The 21,353-nt window shown below is 41.2% G+C and overlaps 1 protein-coding gene across 1 annotated transcript; it reads left to right on the top strand.

The window, feature by feature from the left end:
- The first annotated feature begins 2,305 nt into the window (after nt 1-2,305).
- LOC115436158 (protein NLRC3-like) lies at nt 2,306-16,669 on the top strand. The gene is made up of 12 exons (XM_030158931.1): nt 2,306-3,657; nt 4,084-4,248; nt 4,912-5,010; nt 5,633-5,731; nt 6,264-6,333; nt 6,486-6,690; nt 6,775-8,566; nt 9,861-10,034; nt 11,015-11,077; nt 12,057-12,230; nt 12,837-12,924; nt 15,200-16,669. The coding sequence occupies exons 1-12, from the start codon at nt 3,524-3,526 to the stop codon at nt 15,731-15,733; spliced, it is 3,597 nt and encodes a 1,198-aa protein (XP_030014791.1). The 5' UTR covers nt 2,306-3,523; the 3' UTR covers nt 15,734-16,669.
- The last annotated feature ends 4,684 nt before the right edge of the window (nt 16,670-21,353 follow it).

Genomic DNA, 21,353 nt, shown 5'->3' with positions numbered 1-21,353 from the left:
CCATTAGAACAGGCCTCTCAAACTCATTTTCTTTAAGGGGACACATTCAGCCCGATTTGATCTGCAGTGGAATAATAACACAATAACCTATAAATAATGACAACTCCAGATTTTGGTCTTTGTTTTAGTGCAAAAAAAACCATTAAATTATAAAAATACTTACTTGTATAAACTATCCAAACAAATAGGATGTGAATAACCTGAAAAAACTGCAATTTCTTAAGAAAAATAAGTGCAATTTTAACTATTTTCTGCCTCAACTTCTCATTTCTACATGTGCATTCTGGATCAAATCTACAAAGACACTAAACACTGAGGAACAGGAAGAAAATGGTTCAAATTGTGCTTAATTTTCTTTAGATATTTCAGGTTGTTCATATTTTCTTCAGATTATTCACATTTTATTGTTACAGGATAGTTTGTAAATATTTTCATAATTTAATGTTATTTTTTGCACTAAAACAAAGAAAAATTTGAAGTTGCCATTATTTATAGGTATAATGTAATTTTTTTTTTCACATCAAACTGAGAAGAAAATCTGGAGTCCTTATTTTTTGTAGTTTCTTCTATTCTTGTAGATTAGGGCTCTCAATGGTGTAACCCCCCCCCCCCCCCCATTAAATTATGAAAATACTTCTATAAACTATTCAAACAAATAAGTAAGTACATTTTATTTATAGAGCACTTTTCACAGACAGAGTCACAAAGTGCTTTATCAAATCAAATCAAATTTACAGAAACCCAACAGAATCCTCCAGGAGCTAACACTTGTGACTGGTGACAGTGGCGAGGAAGAACTTCCCTTTAACAGCAGAAACCTGGAGCAGAGCCAGACTCCTGAGGGATGGATGACTGCCTGGACCAGCTGGGGTTAAAGAGAGAGAGTAAAGGAGGAGAAAAGAGAGAGCGATAGAGATATAAGGAGAGGGGGGAGGTAGGGGGAGACACATGGAGTACATGTAACACTGTAAAGTAGCAACTTTACATTGCGAAAAACGAATAAAACAGTGCAAGTAGAATACAATTAGAATGCCCGTAAAATACAATAAAGCACCATTAAAACAGTTTAAAATATGATGAATTACAATTAGTGACAACTCCTAATTGTTGTCTTTGTTTCAGTGCAAAAAACCCTTCATTAAATTATAAAATCGCTTACTTTTATAAACTATCCAAACAAAAAAGATATGAATAACCAGAAAAAAATGGAATTTCTTAAAGAAAATAAGTGCAATTTTAACAATATTCTGCCTCAACTTCTCATTTCTACAAGGTGTCCCATAAGTCTGCATACATAGGAGACGTAATACATTCCATACATATATGGTTCTAACATGTATTTCTTTCTATTTCTTCTTTATAGTTCTTCAGCAGTGGAGGACATGTATTGAAATGTGTTCCCGACAAAATGGCAGTTATATAGAGCATATTATAGAAATAAAAATGGTTTATGTCAAGAAACGTTTACTTTTCCTATGTATGGAGACTTATGGGACACCCTGTACATGTGCGTTATGGATCAGATCTACAAAGGCACGAAACACTGAGGAACAGGCAGAAAATGGTTCAAATTGGGCTGAATTTTCTGTAGATATTTCAGGTTCATATTTGTTCAGATTATTCACATTTTATTGTTACAGGATAGTTTATAAATGTAAATATTTTCATAATTTAATGTTATTTTTTTGCACTAACAGAAAAAATTGAAGTTGTCATTATTTATAGGCATTATTTAATTTGTTTTTTTCCACATCAAACCGAGTAGAAAATCTGGAGTCCTTCTTTTTTGTAGGTTCTTCTGTTCTTATTTGACTGCAGGTCATACTGGTCTGACTGTAGAACCTGAACTGAAGCCCCTCCCCCGTGTGTGTGTGTGTGTGTGTGTGTGTGTGTGTGTGTGTGTGTGTGTGTGTGTGAGTCAGTTTCATAAACTCCTCCCTGAACTCTGTCACTTCTGCCTTTTCTTCCTCTCGTCCGTCGTCTTATCAGGTAAAGTTCACCTCTTTGACCCCTTCTATCTCTGTGTTGTCGCTGCTCACTGGGGCTCTGGACTTCAGCTCCAGTCTGAACCGGAAACACCCGCCGCTCGGTGTCACTTTAACCGCTTTTCCGTTAACCGGATCCGGGTCCGGTACCGAGGCCTGTTGAAAGCGGGTCCGGCTCAGAAGAGGAGGTTCTGGACTCAGACCTCCGTCGGCTCAGGTCTGCTTTCACATGGTCCAACTGAGGCTGAAGGTTCTGAAGCTCTGAGGAACCCACACCGAGTCAACTGCGTCACAGAACCCAGTTCAGACCGGAAGTAAGTCGGGGGGGGGGTGGGGGGTTTAGAACCGAACCTGGTCTGACACCTGAACCACCGAACACCACCAGCAAATAGGAGAAAATAAAGAAAAGAAATAAAAATAGAATAAAAAACTTTTAGGGAAGAAAAACTGGTCACGAGGAGGCCCCACCCAGAGTGACTGCGGTGCGTTCAAGGACTGTGGGGACTCCTGATAAACCCTTATATCACTGAACTGTTGTCCTGAAACATTAAACATTAACTCGATCACTTCTGAGTAAGAACCGTTGAAGCTAAACAGTAAAACTCAGTTTGTTTCTTTCGATTTTGATCATAATGTGGTCACACTTCTCTGTAAAAGAGCAGTTCCCATAAAAACCAGTTCGCAGTAACATGTGATTGTGGTTTTCACTGTGATAATGACTGTAGACATGAACGCTTCTGCATCCCTGTACATTTACTGCCCCCTGGAGACCCCCCAACGAAAGACAAACATGGAAAAAGAACTGAGAGAAAATCCTCATGTGTCTGTTTTTGTCTGTATTCATCTCTCAGACCTCTGAAGTTCGACTCAAAATTAGCAAAAGGTCAATAATTTTCTGAACTTAAACCCTGGAGGATTACAGATTCCCACACCCTGGAGCCAATCACAGCAGGTTCATTGTGTTGTCTGGATGTGATTGGATCATTTTCATTAGATTCAGACTCTTTCAGGATCCAGAATGAAGGTAAAGCAGAGGATGAACCTGCTCCAGAGGTCAGAGGTCACACAGTTTAGTGGTGTTCAGGCCGTCACACCAGCGTTTAGTCTGATCCACCTGTGGGTCTGACAGCAGGACTTGAGTCGAACACAGTGGGAGGTCCAACACCACTTGGATGTTCAGGTCCACGCTCATGTGGATTTCCTCAGGGATGTGAGTTCAGCTCATCAGTGGTTTTCTGCGTCTTACAGTGACATATGTAGGTCCAAAAGGATCCAAAATGGATTAGTTTATGGAACATAGACATTTACCATCAACTAAAACTGTCACTGACAAAAAGAAAAAAAACTCATTTAAAGTCCATGAAATGATTGAATAATGTCTGTAATTAACAGGTTGATTCGTTTATTCATAGATGAATCAATAATAAATGGATTGATGATTAATTTGAAGCAGAATCAGTGTTTTCTGCTGCACATTTACACTGTGTCAAAGCATCACCGTGACGACCAAACAAACGAGCCGATCACCTTCCAGTAACATGTCATGTGACGGTTCAGAGCTCCTCCCACTGCAGGCGTTGACACCTGATCTCTTTCCAGGTGAGACTCAGACTGAACCAGGAAACAGCTCAGCGGTGACGAACACAAAGCCTTTAGTGTTGGACGTCCACAGGTGAGTTGGATCTGGGACTCTGTGAATCCAATCAGGACGCTTTGATCTGAGTCTGTGACGACAAACTGATCTGGAAACACTTTACACATGTTTGGGATGTTTAAATCAGTCTGGATTCATGAAGTGGTTTTGATTGGACTCTGATAACTGTTGACCTTTGACCTTCACAGTTTAGTCAGTTATTGTTGAACTAGAATGTGATCAGGTGATACAGAGCTGCTGTTCAGGTCAAAGAAACCCACTTCAACAGGTTTCTGACCTTCCTCAGTCGACGTCTACAGATAAAAGTCAGACACAACAGGACACTAACACTTCCTGTGAAACCTTTCAAAATAAAAGTAGACTGAGCTGCTGTTTGTCATGTACAGGAGGAATGAGTGTGGATTCAGGTCTGGACTGATGGTTTGTGTTCTGATGTGGATTCAGCAGAATGGATCAGAGTGAGGACAGACAGGAGGGAGCCCCTCCCTGGGAGACCACCCACAGACCCCCCACAGGACCTGGACCTGGACCCAGCTGTGTGTCCATGAAGAGTGATGACTCCATGTATCGATGGATAGACTTTCTAACAGGTCGTGTTCCTCAGACTCAGTAAGTGAACCTCAGATCTGGTCCAGATTCACCAACAGGGTTTTCAGCTCAGTCAGTCCTAACTTGGCGTTCTATGTCTGACCTAAAGTTAGTCCTGTTGAACCGTCAGAGTCACATGGTCTTTTTCTTCAGTCTAAACAAAGTCAGACACAACAGGACACAAACACTTCCTATGAAACCTTTCAAAATAAAAGCTGACACCGTTTAGATTCATTCCTAACATTGACTATGTCATATACCAGGACGTTCTACTGCATCCAGGAGAAGGATGTTAATATTTACTGTAATTTAAACATCCATTTATATAATAATAATAATAATTATTATTATTATTATTATTATTATTATTATTGTTATTATTATTATTATTATTATTATTGCTCTTTCAGTTTAAACTCTAATAACTCTGACATGTAATGTGTTTTAGTCTGGTATTATATGTATTAAAATATTAACCTCATGTAAAACAGTTCATTAAAACTGTCAGATTAATGTAACATTAAATGACTCAACATGAATTTCTGTTACTGATATTAAACTACACTATGTTACACAAAGTTAGATTTCACTGTGTTCTGTTGAATTATGGAACACAATGTACAACATCAACCAGATCAAAGTCAGAGTTCAGCACTAAAACCACTGTACCATCAATGTTCACAGACCTGGACCTGGACCTGGACCCAGCTGTGTGTCCATGAAGAGTGATGACTCCATGGGTCGACCGATATACTTTAAAAGACGTCGTGTTCCACAGACTCAGTAAGTGAACCTCAGATCTGGTCCAGATTCACCAACAGGGTTTTCAGCTCAGTCAGTCCTAACTTGGCGTTCTATGTCCGACCTAAAGTTAGTCCTGTTGAACCGTCAGAGTCACATGGTCTTTTTCTTCAAAGTCAGACACATCAGGACACTAATGCTTCCTGTGAAACCTTTCAAAATAAAAGCTGACACCATTTAGATTCCATCCTAACATTGACTATGTCATATACCAGGAAGTTCTACTGCATCCAGGAGAAGGACGTTAATATTTACTGTAATTTAAACATCCATTTATTATTATTATTATTATTATTATTATTATTATTATTATTATTATTGCAGTTTCAGTTTAAACTCTAATAACTCTGACATGTAATGTGTTTTAGTCTGGTATTATATGTATTAAAATATTAACCTCAAGTAAAACAGTTCATTAAAACTGTCAGATTAATGTAACATTAAATGACTCAACATGAATTTCTGTTACTGATATTAAACTACACTATGTTACACAAAGTTCGATTTCACTGTGTTCTGTTGAATTATGGAACACAATGTACAACATCAACCAGATCAAAGTCAGAGTTCAGCACTAAAACCACTGTACCATCAATGTTCACAGACCTGGACCTGGACCTGGACCCAGCTGTGTGTCCATGAAGAGTGATGACTCCATGGGTCGACCGATATACTTTAAAAAATGTCGTGTTCCACAGACTCAGTAAGTGAACCTCAGATCTGGTCCAGATTCACCAACAGGGTTTTCAGCTCAGTCAGTCCTAACTTGGCGTTCTATGTCCGACCTAAAGTTAGTCCTGTTGAACCGTCAGAGTCACATGGTCTTTTTCTTCAGTCTGTGGTTCAGACTCTGGCAGGAGAATCACACTAAACCTGATCAATGAAAACCTGTTGTAGTGGGACCTGGTCCTGGATGATCCTGGATCAGAGTCCAGGGTTGGTTCCTGGTCCATTGAACACCTTTGTATCATATGTTGTGAGTGCAGATGGTGAGGACACACATTATTAGGACAGAGCTGTTGGTTTCATCCAAATGTGGATGAGATCAACTGAACCCAGTGAGTGTGAAGCTCCAAACACACTCAGATGTGGATTCTCAGAGGGATCAGCAGGACCAGGACACCTGTCCCACTACAGGGGGTCATGTGACTCATGTTGTGGTCCAGGTGTGTCCACCTGTGGGTGTCAGTGTGGACAGAAATAATGTGAGCTCATTGTTGATGTTTGGTCCACAGAGTGGAGCAGCAGAGCTCAGAGGTTCCCACTGGTCTACAGGATCAGACTCAGCTGGACTCCATATTTCAGGTGTGTACATGTCCAACATCTACTGGTCCATCTGTTCTGTCCAATCATGTCCTGCTGCTGGTTTCAGACCAGTGGACGTCACTGTGTCCAACATGGACCTGAGCTTTGGTCCATGTTGGACTTTGTGTCTTTCATCATGTTTTGTGTTCCAGCTGCTGGAGGAGAACATCTGCACGTTTGTCAAGAACCAACTGAAGAAGTTCCAGCAGGTTCTGAGTCCAGATTACCCAGAATGCTTAGAGAGTCTGAGTGATGAGGATGAAGAGCAGAGGAGGAGCTCCGAGGCTTTTCTGCAGATCACACTGAACTTCCTGAGGAGGCTGAAGCAGGAGGAGCTGGCTGAGCGTCTGCACAGCAGTAAGACCATTCTGTCCAGATTGAACAGATGAAAATACTTGGATTTACTGTGAGACTGATGGTTTGATCTGGGTCTGCATTCAGGAAGTCGGTCTGGAGTTCAGCAGCGGAAACTGAAACGTAACCTGCAGCAGAAGTTTGAGTGTGTGTTTGAGGGCATCGCTAAAGCAGGAAACCCCAAAACCCTCCTGAACCAGATCTACACAGAGCTCTACATCACAGAGGGAGGGGCTACAGAGGTCAACCAGGAACATGAGGTCAGACAGATTGAAACAGCATCCAGGAACCCACACAGACCACCAACAACCATCACATGTGAAGACATCTTTAAAACACCACCTGACAGAGATCAGCCAATCAGAACGGTGCTGACAAAGGGCGTGGCCGGCGTCGGGAAAACAGTGTCCACACAGAAGTTCAGTCTGGACTGGGCTGAAGACAAAGCCAACCAGGACATCCACTTCATATTTCCATTCACCTTCAGAGAGCTGAATGTGCTGAAACAGAAGAAGTTCAGTTTGGTGGAACTGGTTCAGCACTTCTTCACTGAAACCACAGAAGCAGGAATCTGGATCTTTGAAGACCTCCAGGTGGTGTTCATCTTAGACGGTCTGGATGAGTGTCGACCTCCTCTGGACTTCAACAACGCTCAGATCCTGACTGATGTGACAGAGTCCAGCTCAGTGGATGTGCTGCTGATGAACCTCATCAGGGGGAACCTGCTTCCCTCTGCTCGCCTCTGGATAACCACACGACCTGCAGCAGCCAATCAGATCCCTGCTCAGTGTGTGGACATGGTGACAGAGGTCAGAGGGTTCACTGACCCACAGAAGGAGGAGTACTTCAGGAAGAGGTTCAGAGATGAAGAACAGACCAACACAATCATCTCCCACATCCAGAGGTCCCGAAGTGTCCACATCATGTGTCACATCCCAGTCTTCTGCTGGATCACTGCTACAGTTCTGGAGGACGTGTTGAAGAGCACAGACAGAAGACAACTGCCCAAGACTCTGACTGAGATGTACATCCACTTCCTGGTGGTTCAGGCCAAACTGAAGAACATCAAGTATGATGGAAGATCTGGGACAGATCCACACTGGAGTCCAGAGACCAGGAAGATGATTGAGTCTCTGGGAAAACTGGCCTTTGAGCAGCTGAAGAAAGGAAACCTGATCTTCTATGAATCCGACCTGACAGAGTGTGGCATCGATATCAGCTCAGCCTCAGTGTACTCAGGAGTGTTCACAGAGGTCTTCAAAGAGGAGAGAGGACTGTACCAGGACAAGAGGTTCTGCTTCATCCATCTGAGTGTCCAGGAGTTTCTGGCTGCTCTTCATGTCCATCAGACCTTCACCAACACTGGAGTCAATCTGCTGTCAGAAGAACAAACCACATCCTGGTGGTTTGTATCTCCACAGGCACAGTTCTACCAGACCGCTGTGGACCAGGCCTTACAGAGTCCAAATGGACACCTGGACCTGTTCCTGCGCTTCCTCCTGGGTCTATCACTGCTGACCAATCACAGACTCCTACAAGGTCTGATGAAACAGACAGGAAGTTGCCCACGCACCAATCAGAAGACAGCTGAGTACATCAAGAAGAAGATCAGTGAGAAACTGTCTGTAGAGAAAAGCATCAACCTGTTCCACTGTCTGAATGAACTGGAGGATCGATCTCTGGTGGATCAGATCCAAATGTACCTGAGAGATAGACGTCTCTTCAGTTATGAGCTGTCTCCTGCTGAGTGGTCAGCTCTGGTCTTCATCTTACTGTCATCAGATAAAGATCTGGATGAGTTTGACCTGAACAAATACTCTAATACAGAGGAGGTTCTTCTGAATTTGCTGCCAGTCGTCAAAGCCTCCAACAAAGCTGTGTGAGTCCAGACAGAGTTTATTGAATTCAGAGTCTGGTTTAGGACATTTTTACACCTTCTTCATTCCTTGTCAAACCACGACACTGATCATATTAATCAACATCAGAACTTGATGGAATTCACATCCAATCCACTTCATGTGTGACAGTAGGAGAACATCTGATCCAGTCCATCAAACATCTGAGTTAGTTTATGGTGGACCATGGATTTAGTTCCTGTTTGGTCTTCAGTGCTGGTTGTAGATTCTCTGTAAATAAATCTGTAAATGTACGTTTTAAGGCGAAGACACACCAACCCAACTGCTGATCGTCACCATAAAAGGTAGCCCGACTGATCAGTCAGCTCTCGTCTTCCCAGCACAGTCAAAAAAGTCTGAAGAACACCAAATCGACAACCGACTCGAACGTACGTTGTGCGCTTGCACGAGATGTAAACCCATAAATGAAGGAACATCCCTGTTGACCAAAACACAGAGCTTGCTGTCATCAGTGATTGTTGTCAGCAGAGTGTTGAGTCATTTAGAAGGGTTATTGTTGTACTTGTTGAACGGATTCCTAGTGATAAGAAGGTACTGGTGTTGTCAGCTCTCTGGCTTCTTCCTGTGGAAGAAGAAAGATGTCGCAGGCAAAAACTGAGGAGAAATCGCATTATGCTAACAATGCTAACAGTGTTCACTTCATGGAATGAATAAAGTCCATAGTCAACACTAACTGTCACTCATTCAGATACAATATGAGCAGTGAATGGACTATTATAGAAGACAGTAATTGTGTGAAGTACCTTGGCAGAGCTGGATTCACATGGAAACTTCTCCTTCTTTGATTCACTAGTCAAAGGCTATCCCTCCACCAATGAAATTGGTCCGACTGATGAATGGGTAGTGGTCGATTATGCATGTTGAATCCGCCGAAAAAGACTGGTGATGGCATTAATGACAGCCGATTGAACGGAACACACCACACAGACTCATGTCACTGATTTCACCAGACTGCCCGACCACCTCTGACCACCGAAAATCGGGTTGGTGTGTCTTCGCCGTTACTGAGAGCCCCAGACAAATAAAGGGGTCCTAACCATAATCATAAATGAACAGCAGTGAAGGTCCAGACGGTTTGTCTGAGTGTTCACAGGAAATAGCAGCTCTGTGATACATGGACTTTAGAACCTGATATTTGACCAAAACTAGTGATTATCTGTAGAACTATTAGAACTGAAATGAAGTGGAGTTTAGTGAAGATCAGTTTAATCTGCTGCTGTTTTGAATCAAACAAAACCATTTGTTCTGTTTCTGCAGACTGACTGTCTATGACCTGTCAGAAAGAGGCTGTGAAGGTCTGTCCTCAGTTCTCAGATCCCAGTCCTCTAGTCTCAGACATCTGGAGCTCAGAACCAATGACCCCAAGGATTCAGGACTGAAGATCCTGTCAGATGGACTAAGGAGTCCAGACTGTAAACTGGAGACTCTCAGGTCAGATAAAGTTAGAATCTGAATTCAATTCTTTCTGATCTTTTGGTCCTGACTGAGTTTTATTCAATCATGTTCTACTTTAAATAAGTCATGTCAGCTTTATTCATAAAGAACTTTAACAACAACACAGTTGTTCAAAATGCTGTACATAAATTTAAAAACAAATAAAACACATAAAAGAATTAATAAAAACATTAAAATTAATAATTCTTTAATACAATAAAAGCCAACCTCTCTCACTGAGTTAAACAGCAACGAGAAAAAGTATGTTTTAAAAGAAGATTTAACTGCAGAGCATGTGACAAGGACAGAGGGATCAGACAAAGGACTAATGATGGTCCTAATATTCACAACCTTATTGGTGAAAAACTCACCAAGTTCTCACACATTTCAGTCAGTTCTCCAAACAGACTGACTGTGCAGTATTCAGAGCAGTGTTTACAGTGTTCAAAACATGAGGATTTAAAATGCAGGTGTATTAGATCTAGAGCTGCACAATCCAGTCAAACACAAGTGTAATCACAAAATCAACCTGTATAATTATAAAAAGAAAAAGATGATCATTTAAAGGTCAGGATTTAGGTGGATTCAGGCTGATCCAGATGGAAAATTAGGGAATTAAAGTTCAACACAACCTGTGTTTTATGGAGATGATTTGGATTTAGTGACACTGAACAGATGGAGGTACTGTGGAAAAGAGGAAAACTGAAAATCACAACATTCAAGTGTTTTTACTTTGAAGTTTTGGTATTTTTATGCTAGTTTCAGTTTTTATGTTTGATTTGACATTGTTAAATGACTCATCTGTGGTTTTTCTTTGATAAACAACTCAAATTACAGTGAAAAAATTGTTTTTCACCAAATTGTGCAGCTTTATTTATATCTGAGCTGTTTTACAAACTGAGATCCATGTGGACTGTGATGGTCCTTCAGTCCAGACCTGACCTGATTGTAATCCAAATCTCATCTGTGTCTTCCAGGTTGGATATCTGTAACCTGTCAGAGAGAAGCTGTGAAGGTCTGTCCTCAGTTCTCAGATCCCAGTCCTGTAGTCTGACTCTTCTGGACCTCGACAACATGGACCTGAAGGATTCAGGACTGAAGATCCTGTCAGATGGACTAAGGAGTCCAGACTGTAAACTGGAGACTCTCAGGTCAGATAAAGTCAGAATCTGAATTCAATTATTTCTGATCTTTTGGTCCTGACTGAGTTTTATTCAATCATGCTGTACTTGTTTAAATGCAGGTGTATTAGATCTAGAGCTGCACAGTCCAGTCAAACACAAGTGGAATCACTAAATCAACCTGTGGAATTATAAAATAGACAAAGAGCACAATTTAAAGGTCAGGATTTAGGTGGATTTAGGCTGATCCAGATGGAAAATTAGAAGCACTCGGAGAGCGCAGACCTCCGCCAAGGCTGATCAGTGCCCCCCCCCCCCCCCCGTGGGCCCCCCCACCCCCGATCACCACCAAAATTTAATCATTTCTTCCTTATCCCATTTCCAACAAACCCTGAAAATTTCATCAAATCTGTCCATAACTTTTTGAGTTATGTTGCACACTAACGGACAGACAAACAAACAAACAAACAGACAAACAAAAAAACAAACCCTGGCAAAAACATAACCTCCTTGGCGGAGGTAATTAGGGAATTAAAATTCAACACAACCTGTGTTTAATGGAGATGATTTGGATTCAGTGACACTGAACAGATGGAGGTACTGTGGAAAAGAGGAAAACTGAAAATCACAACATTCAGGTGTTTTTTACTTTGAAGTTTTGGTATTTTTACTCTAGTTTCAGTTTTTATGTTTAATTTGACATTGTTAAATGACTCATCTGTGCTTTTTCTTTGATAAACAAACAACTCAAATTACAGTGAAAAAATTGTTTTTCACCAAATTGTGCAGCTTTATTTAGATCTGAGCTGTTTTACAAACTGAGATCCATGTGGACTGTGATGGTCCTTCAGTCCAGACCTGACCTGATTGTAATCCAAATCTCATCTGTGTCTTCCAGGTTGAGTATGTGTAACCCGTCAGACAGAAGCTGTGAAGGTCTGTCCTCAGTTCTCAGATCCCAGTTTTCTAGTCTGACTCTTCTGGACCTCGACAACATGGACCTGAAGGATTCAGGACTGAAGATCCTGTCAGATGGACTAAGGAGTCCAGACTGTAAACTGGAGACTCTCAGGTTTGGATTGTTCAACCAGTGTGAATGATGATGATTAAATCCATGCTGTACCTGTAGTGGATCAGTCTGAGCTGGTTTTCAGAGCAGCTGTTCAGGGTCTGACATGAAACACATGCATGTTCCTGTGTTGAACTGGATGAAGGTTTATTTGAACCAGATGAGTCTAAATCTACAGATATGATCCAAAGGACAGTAAAGTGTCTCCAGTCTGAGGGTTGGACTGGAGTGGAACTGGTTTGTCTGTTCAAACACTGGAACCCCAGAACCATTGAACCTTTGGTTTGGAGCTGCTGAAGGATGTTCATTTATGCACTGGATGGTTTTGGACCAACATCTGGACATTTGTGTCTATATTTGGTCAAAGTCAATCTTCATCCAGTTCAATTTGTCTGAGAAACAATTACAGATCAGGTCTTTCCAGACTTTGGACAGGGACTGGACTAGTCTGAGTCCAGTTCAGATCTTGTCCTGAACCGAGTCAGTCCAATAGAACCTGGCTCCAGGTCAGTCCCATTTGGACTGAAATCCATCCACAGAAGAACTGTGTCCAACAGCTGACGCTGCTTCTTTTCCTCCTCAGATGATGTGTGATGTTTTGTGTTGCAGACTGTCAGGATGTCTGATCACAGAGGACGGATGTTCTTCTCTGGTCTCAGCCCTACAGTCCAATCCGTCCCATCTCAGACTGTTGGACCTGAGCTACAACCATCCAGGAGCCTCAGGACAGGAGCTGTGTGCTCTAGTGGAGGATCCACACTGGACACTGGACACTGTCAGGTATGGACTGAGCTGATGCACACGCACAGAATGTGTGATAGAACAGGTGGAGCTGACAGGAACACTGTCACAGCTGAGTCCACATCCTGGACTGAAGGTCCAGACCCAGACCTTCAATAAGGGACTGACAGGAACCATGGACTGGATGTGAACAGAACAGCTGCAGTGGATCACAGTGATGTCATGTCCATGTTTAATGCTGCTCTGACCCCTTTCCTCCTCCTTTCAGGTTGGAGCCCAGTGGAGTCCGATGGTTGAGACCAGGTCTGAGGAAGTGTAAGTGGATTTCCATTGGATTCAGAGTAAACCCAACCTGAACATACAGTGGGAGCTGGTACCACATTAGAAAACACATCAGTTGTCAGTGAAGACAGAGGAGGAGCTGACAGCTGATTGGTCAGGACACGGATCACATGACACAAACACCCTGAGGGATGAGTCCTCAGAACTTCCGACCGTCGGCCCATCACACCACCTCTGTCTTTACGGATCATTCTAGTGTCGTTCTTGTGCCGCTGTCTGATAAAGGAGGAAGACCAACAAACACTAAAGTCCAAAACAGCTGAGTCCAACAGGAGGAAAGTCTGTGACAGAAACAAGTTCAACCAAAACATCCACTCACTTCCACAAACATTTAGGATCCATCAGAGAAAGGCTGGAATATTATGGGTTTTATGGACAATTAGGAAAAAGGGAAAGACTGACTGAATAAATGTGTGCAGAGGTGGTTGTTCCTAAAGTTAGTTTGTGATCAGAAGGTTTTTGACAGTGAACTTGGAGACACAGACTGAACAGAACCATTGGAATGAAATGTCAGTAAATTCCACTTCCTGTCTGTGTGTCCTTGACTACTGCCTACATGACATGATCCAGAAAAAGCACAACTACAGCTCACATCTCAGAGCTTCTCTGTAGAGGTAGACTCATATATCAGCCTGACGATGTATCGGGACCATAGATTTATTTTCTTCAATATCAGCCTTATTTTTTTGAAAGCTGATATTTGATCAGTATTCAAATGTTCTCAGATATTTGATCAGGCACCTGTGTGGGCAGCACTACAAGTTCAATAAATGTTCAGAGTACTATGTGGACGTATATTAATAATTTCATTTATTTTGCTGCATAAAAATCTTAATTATCTGAGTGTTTCCATGATTTTTTTACGGTCAATGTGCTTTAAAAACAAAAACAAATCTGCCTTAAATCTGGACCTTCAGAATCAGCTGTAGGTATCGGCCATCACCTGAGCACATTTTTAAAAATGGCCGTCGGCCGTAGAAAAACCCATGTGGGTCGACCTGTACTTCTGTGAAATCAAAGTGACTCAGCCGTTTGAGAGCAGACCTGTATTTGTGTCCATCCTGAGTTTGGACAGAAGCATCAGAACTCAACCCTGTGGAGGTTTCCAGGGCTGTGACGCTGCTACCCATCAGCCATCTGCACTGGAACACACAGGATCTGTGGGATCACATGAGCAGCATTTATTTAGTCACATGTTTATGGGTTCCATTTTCATGACGACTTCATGACTTCTGTGTTTGAATGAACGACTAGGACTTGAACTGTCAGGACTTGTGTTGAATGAAACACAAACTGAACCAAAAGGGAGAAAAAACTCATTCAATAGAGCGACAACAGCAAAGTTACAAAGGACGTCCTTTAAATATTCAACAAAATCAACATTTTATTCACTTTCTCTGAGGATTTTCTGCAGTTTTCTGATTATTTTGTTCAGTTTGTTTCATTATTGCTGTTGTTGCTGATTCCTTTCATATTTTCTTTTCTTAGTTTTGTGCATTTTGTGTTTAGTTTTGTTGTTTGTTCATTTTCATTCATTTGACTGATTGATGATTAATTGGACTGATTAGTGTGTTCAGTTTTTCTTCTTTTGTTGAGTCTTAGTGTTTGTAATGTGGTACCAGCTGAGGTTTTCCAACTGTCCTTTTCTATTCCCACTAATGCGGCGTCTTTCCTTGTGACTGCACAGCTAGCAGCTAGCTTACAGCTGGAAAACCCACACATGACCAATCCAACATCTGCTCATGTGTGTCACAGTAACAGTGTGTGAACCAGGGACACAATTACAAACAACCAGTCATTCTACAGTCTGTCCCTAAAGTCAAACCAAGCTGATCACTGATCAATAACTGCAGCTGTTCTGTGTTTTCTTCTGTCCATCAGATTTCTGTGAACTCACCCTGGATCCAAACACAGCGAACAAACGACTCAAACTGTCTGAAAACAACAAGAAGGTGGAACGAGTGGAGGAGGTTCAGTCCTATCCTGATCATCAGGACAGATTTGACTACTATCCTCAGCTGATGTGTTCAACTGGTCTGACTGGTCGCTGTTACTGGGAGGTCCAGTGGAGTGGACAGGTTCATATAGCAGTGACTTACAGAGGAATCAGAAGGAAAGGAGAGAGTGAAGACTGTGAGTTTGGAGAAAATGATCAGTCCTGGAGTCTGTACTGTAATGAAGGTAGATACACTGTCTGTCATAATAACAAATACACACGCCTCCCTCAGTCCTCCTCCCCCTCCTCCCCCTGCCTCTGGTCTGGTACAGTCTCAGTGTATGTGGACTGTCCTGCTGGATCTGTGTCCTTCTGCAGAGTCTCCTCCAACAAACTGATCCACATCTACACCTTCAAAACCACATTCACTGAACCACTGTTTGGAGGATTTAGACTCATGTACCCAGGATCCACAGTGTGTCTGTAGACGCTTTTCCATTGGACATCTGCGCAAAACTTTACCGATAGTTACAAAATATTGAAAACTGGGGAGTCACGTGACCGCCACGAGGGATGCAGTAGTATTTCACCACAGCTCCGTGGTCCCCCTCCTTAAATTTCCATATCTTATATACACTTCTATACTTTGGTCAAAGTTTTTTCTAAGTCTTAAATGGACAATAATGGCGACATCTTCAAAGAAGCAATCTTCCAAACAGACACAAGAGCAAACAAATATTCGTTCTGTCGACGGTAATGAGCTTGCTAAGCTTGTTAAGCTAGCAGTTGCAGATGCCCTTAAGGAAACTATACCAAAGCTGGTGGATGATGTGGTAGATCAACTTTCAGCTAAAACAAAGGCCGTGGTTGCTGAACAACTTTCAGAATTTCGCCGAGAGATGTTATCTATTCGGACTGACATCTCAAAATGCGTGGAGTATATGGATACTAGCAAAAGCCACTTGGCTGAAGTAGATGGCCATCTCTCCGCCTCAGTCAATAAGCTGATGGCACGGCGTTCCACTCTGGAGGATAAGATAGCTGATCTGGAGGATAGATCACGCAGAGACAATGTACAGATACATGGAATTCCTGAAAACGCTGAAACGGCTAATCCTCTTACCTATTTGTCTGATGCTGATGAAGCCAAACATGAGGGATGGTTTACAAACTTTATAATTTTATTTCTGATCCATGTGTTCAGCTGCCTGTTGAAAGTGTATGGGAAAGGAATGTTTCCTCTGCAGGAGAGGAAGACATTCGCTGGGAAACAGTTTGGAAGAACTTGCACGACACATCCAAAAACCCTGACCATCAGTTCAGACATTTCAAGTTTATACACAGGATGGATTTAACTCCCAGGAAACGTCACGTTATGAAAATTATTCCATCTCCTATGTGTTACTTCTGTACACTAGATACTGTAGGATCATTTACACGTATGTACTGGGAGTGTCCGGAAGTGTATGATTTTTGGAAGTAAATCTCTGTCACTTTGAGTGATGTGCTGGAGATTAATATCCCATTATCACCATCTTTACTTCTGCTTAATGATGACTCGACCTTCGAACTTTCTCTTCAGCAAAGGTGTATATTATGGGCTGCTCTCACTGCAGCCAAGAAAATGCTGGCATTGAGATGGCAGCCGCCTCATACTTTATCACAGCAACAATGGATCAATTATTTTCTAGATAACAGTCCTGATGCAGAGGTCAGTGGGCCGGATGCACGCAGCCAGTGGAAAAACGCTGAGTATGTGGGATGGTGTTTATTTTATGGTTACAGAAAGAATGCAACAGAATTGTCTATGACTTTCCTGATCACTATTCTGTTTTATATCTGTAAATTATATTCTCTTTCATCTATATACATGTATTTATCTTTATTAGTTTATTTTCATATTCTGAGATCCAGATTGGGTTGGTGTAGGGGTCACCACTGGTTCTTGGGGGGGCGGGGGGGGTTATACTTTGTGTGTCACAGAATCTTGTGTTATAAAATGTGAATTTCTTTCTTTTTCTTTTGTATTGTACTTCTGAGATGCACAATGAAAACAAATAAAAAATTGATTAAAAAAAAACAAACAAACAAAATATTGGAAACTCAGAAGTGCATAATGTCATTTTATCCATTATATCCAAAATGTATTGATTTGTTTATTTATTATCGCTAGATGTCATGACAAGTCATTCCAAAAACATGGCAGCAAATATAAATATGGTGTTGATTTACAGATATATTCATTATTATTGTATATTACCCCTCCATCTCAAATGAAATTGAAAAATGATTGGGTTTCCTGGTGTGTTCACACATACCGCGATATGTTTCTTTTAAAACTTTTCTTCTTCTCTTGTGACATCCATCAACATGTGTTGTTTTTTTTGTTCACTTCTATTCAGCAAATTTTTATGTGCAAGTTATGTTTGTGCAATTTGAAAAGCGAGTTGTGTGAAATGTAGATGTCTTTTGTGCATGAAATTGTTGACGACAAATCATTTGAATTTTAACTCAGTTTTGTGTGAGTTGATCATCTACAAATAAAACATTTACAAACACCAATAACATAAATCACCCTTAATTCATCAATGATTTTGTTTATTTTTGATGCTTGTTCTGTTCATTTACTTCATTCTTTTTGTTTCCATCATTATGAGAAATTATTTTTGCATTTGTTTTCATTTGCCTTCATTTATGTTGATTATTTTGTTAATTTTGCTCATCATTTTGGATTTTTTTTTTTTTTTTCGTTGAATTTCACATTAGCAATTATTTTCTTGTATATTTTGTATTCATTACACCTGATTAAAGAGGATTAAAAACAGGAATGTGTGTGAAAATAGAATGATTCCAGCACTGGGCTACATTGCATTTTTATTTTCTTATCTTCTGTTTTTGATCCCTGAACTAAAATGACTTTAACACCTTGACCTTTGTAAATTCATCCCATGGGATTTTTCTAGCAAGTTTTAAATGGACAAAGTAAACAAGAAAACAGAAAAATTTCAGCGACCTTAAAATATTTTAGGGGTGCTGCAGAAGCACCCCTAAAAACGGACTAAAAATTCCTATGGTCCGATCCCTCCCATGGTGTGTTTTCTGGTACAGTAGGAACCGTGACGTTATGGTACCACGATACCGGTCCACACCAGTGTTTATGTTGTAAACTCCTCCCTGTAACTCCCTCACTCATTCTGTTCTCTGCTCAGACTGTGAATGTACAGGCTGTAACTGATGCTATTTAGTGTAATCTATTACTTATGGGACACATTTCAATTTCAAAGAGCAACAGACTGTCAACTGAGCTCCCAGTATCATAAACACAACGAAGAAGTGGTTTAACGCAGAGGCTGGAGCCGGCAATGGAGCCAGGTCAAACCCACCAATAGAAACTCTTCTCTCAGCATAGGCCCCGCCCATTAAGTGCAGTTCAATTCACAAGCACAACTTTTGAAGTTGCAAGCAAAAGTTTTTATCTCACAAAGAGGACTGACGTATAAGCAAAATGATTGTTTTTTTTTTTTTGATTGCCACTTATTGTCTTTTGCTCTCAAATCTCTTTTTTAATTGCAAATCCATTATTTTTGATTGACAAATAAAGAAACAAATGTCTCTCCATAAATATTCTATTACAATGATGTTCTAAGTTTGAAAAATGTACCAGTTTATATTTCTTGTTAGATATAAAACACAGAGAGAGAGAGAGAGACAGAGGGAAGCAGAGAGACACTTAACATATACACTGGTCTACATTTTTTTAGAATCTATGATTCCAATCCATTCCTCTTTTACTGTGGCTCAGCATTTAAGTAACTTTTATCAGAGTTGATGGTTTAGTCAGGAAACAAAAAATGTTATGCTTTTCTTTCACAAATGTCGGAATGATGGTCCGAAACTGTGTTAAAATGGACAAAACAGTGAAATTCGTCTTGCCTGGCCAGCTAGCACTGCAGGTGGGCAGCACCTTTAAACCTCTGATCCTAGAATCACCTCTGGATCAGACCCTTTGTGGCGGCTGTATGTTTGACCCCCTGTCCAAGCTCATGGAGCTCTGACAGAAACTATTGAACAGTTTAATCCATTACATTCTGCCTTCATACTTTACCCACAAACTGTTGTAACAGTGTTTTGAACCATGTCGTCCAGATGTGTTGCAGATTGTGAATAAGTCTGAATCCACACAGCAGGTCTTGATGCATAATTTGGATTTTTGGGTGAAATCTGATTTTTGTGTGTGTGTGTTTGTTCATATTACATGTTAAACTGAAAGTGACCCAGAAGTGACCCGCATGCACAAAAGAGGTCTTGATGGAATACGTGACCTCACAGACACACAATGTGTTTACGGAGGGAAATATGCTTTTACCGCCACTTCTTCTAAGATGCAGAATTGTGACATTGTTCACATTTCAATGATGTAAAGGTTGGATCAATGCAACGAGGCCATTCAAATTGAAGTCGCATTGCAAAATATCAGATGCATATCGGATTTAGGACCACATATGAAAGTGTCAATAATAATAATAATAATAACAATAGCTTTATTTATATTGCACCTTTAAAAACAAAGTTTACAAAGTGCTTTGACAGACAAAGCAGAGGGCAAAACAGCAGGATACAAGAAGCAAGTAGAAGGTTGGATTTGTAGGTCGGATTTGAAAAAATCGGGTTTGTGCTGTTCAAACTGTCTTTAACAGATCAGATACAGGTCACATAAGGGCAAAAAAAAAATCAGATTTGGGCCACATTTGCCTGCAGTCTGAATGTAGCCTAAGTGAGTTTGTCCAGGTCTTCAAATGGATCTAACAGTCAGTATGTTTACATGTACACCTTAGCCCACATATGAATGAGTGGTGGCTGCTCGTCTCTCAGACAGAGGAAGCTCATTGCCGGCTTACATACAAAAAAAAAAAAATTGTCAAGTTATTTAAACATACATTCGTCCCTCTGTTCCTTTTTAAGAAAATGCTCAGTGACCTTATCGTACCAGTAGGCGTCTTTTCCAGGGACTGGACCAGTGTCCTCTGAATGTCCAGCAGAGCTGGTCTGCTTAGATTGCCTTGGCCCAGTGTGTTGTGGGTGTCAGACTTCAGCCTTTTAAACTACAGATGCTCCTTTCACTCCGACCTAGCCAACAGTATGATTGATTTAACTATCTACAAAACGATATTAAACTCGAACAAGAAATGATTAAATTATGGAACTGAAACAAGAAAACGCTGAAATTATGTTAAATTGAAACAAGGAAGTCCAATGAGTGTGTTTTATTTACAGTGCAAGAAATGAATGAGTAACTTTGTAGTGGTTTCTGTGATTTCCCAGCAGAATGTGTGACGGTATTAAACTGAACTGTGTCAGTGAAGGAGCAGATCTGAAAACAGCTGTCAATCAAACGGGATTCAGCCTTTCGACTGATCCTCCAATCAGCACGTGGGATTCTGGTGTCCGGCCCGGCCGAGCTCCGCCCACAGCTCCATTCACCCCCAGAGACGCCCGGCGTCCAGGGGCGGGACAACATCGTGGCATTTATCCAATTACCGTCCAGTTTAGAGTCAATGAAAAACCCAGTTCCACTCAGTCCCATTGAAGTGCATGGACGCTGAGCGTCTACGGACAAATGCACTGAGCAGAGATGGAGGAGAAAACACAGACACGGGAATGGAGGAGAAGTGAACAACATCATGTCCATTGATTTGTGATAAAGCTGATTCTGAACGAACTCATCTGTGAGATGAACGTGTTCTAACACATTTGTAATCAATGAAATGTAAACACAACTGTACATATTTAACCATTTAATTTTTGTAATTTTAGGGGAAGCCGGGCTTCCACTGCAGTCTGAGAGAAATCACCACTGATATGAACCCTTCTACTGTTCTGTTGTCTTTGTCCCAGAGTGTCATCCAGTTCTATGTCAGTCACGTCTCCTCTTCTTCAGTAGGTGCTGATATTCACTCTTTCATCCCATTAACTTTCACCGTCACAGACACAACAATAGTCAGTAGTGAGTTCATCACCAACCCAGAGGTTCAACTGGAACCACCACGGACAACGGTGGGAATGTGGACTCATGAGCCTTTGGCCCAATCCCAGTTCACCTGTTGGCC

The sequence above is a fragment of the Sphaeramia orbicularis genome, chromosome 2 (assembly GCF_902148855.1).
Source record: "Sphaeramia orbicularis chromosome 2, fSphaOr1.1, whole genome shotgun sequence".
Taxonomy (NCBI): Eukaryota; Metazoa; Chordata; class Actinopteri; order Kurtiformes; family Apogonidae; genus Sphaeramia; species Sphaeramia orbicularis.
This window is presented reverse-complemented; position numbering and strand designations above follow the sequence as displayed.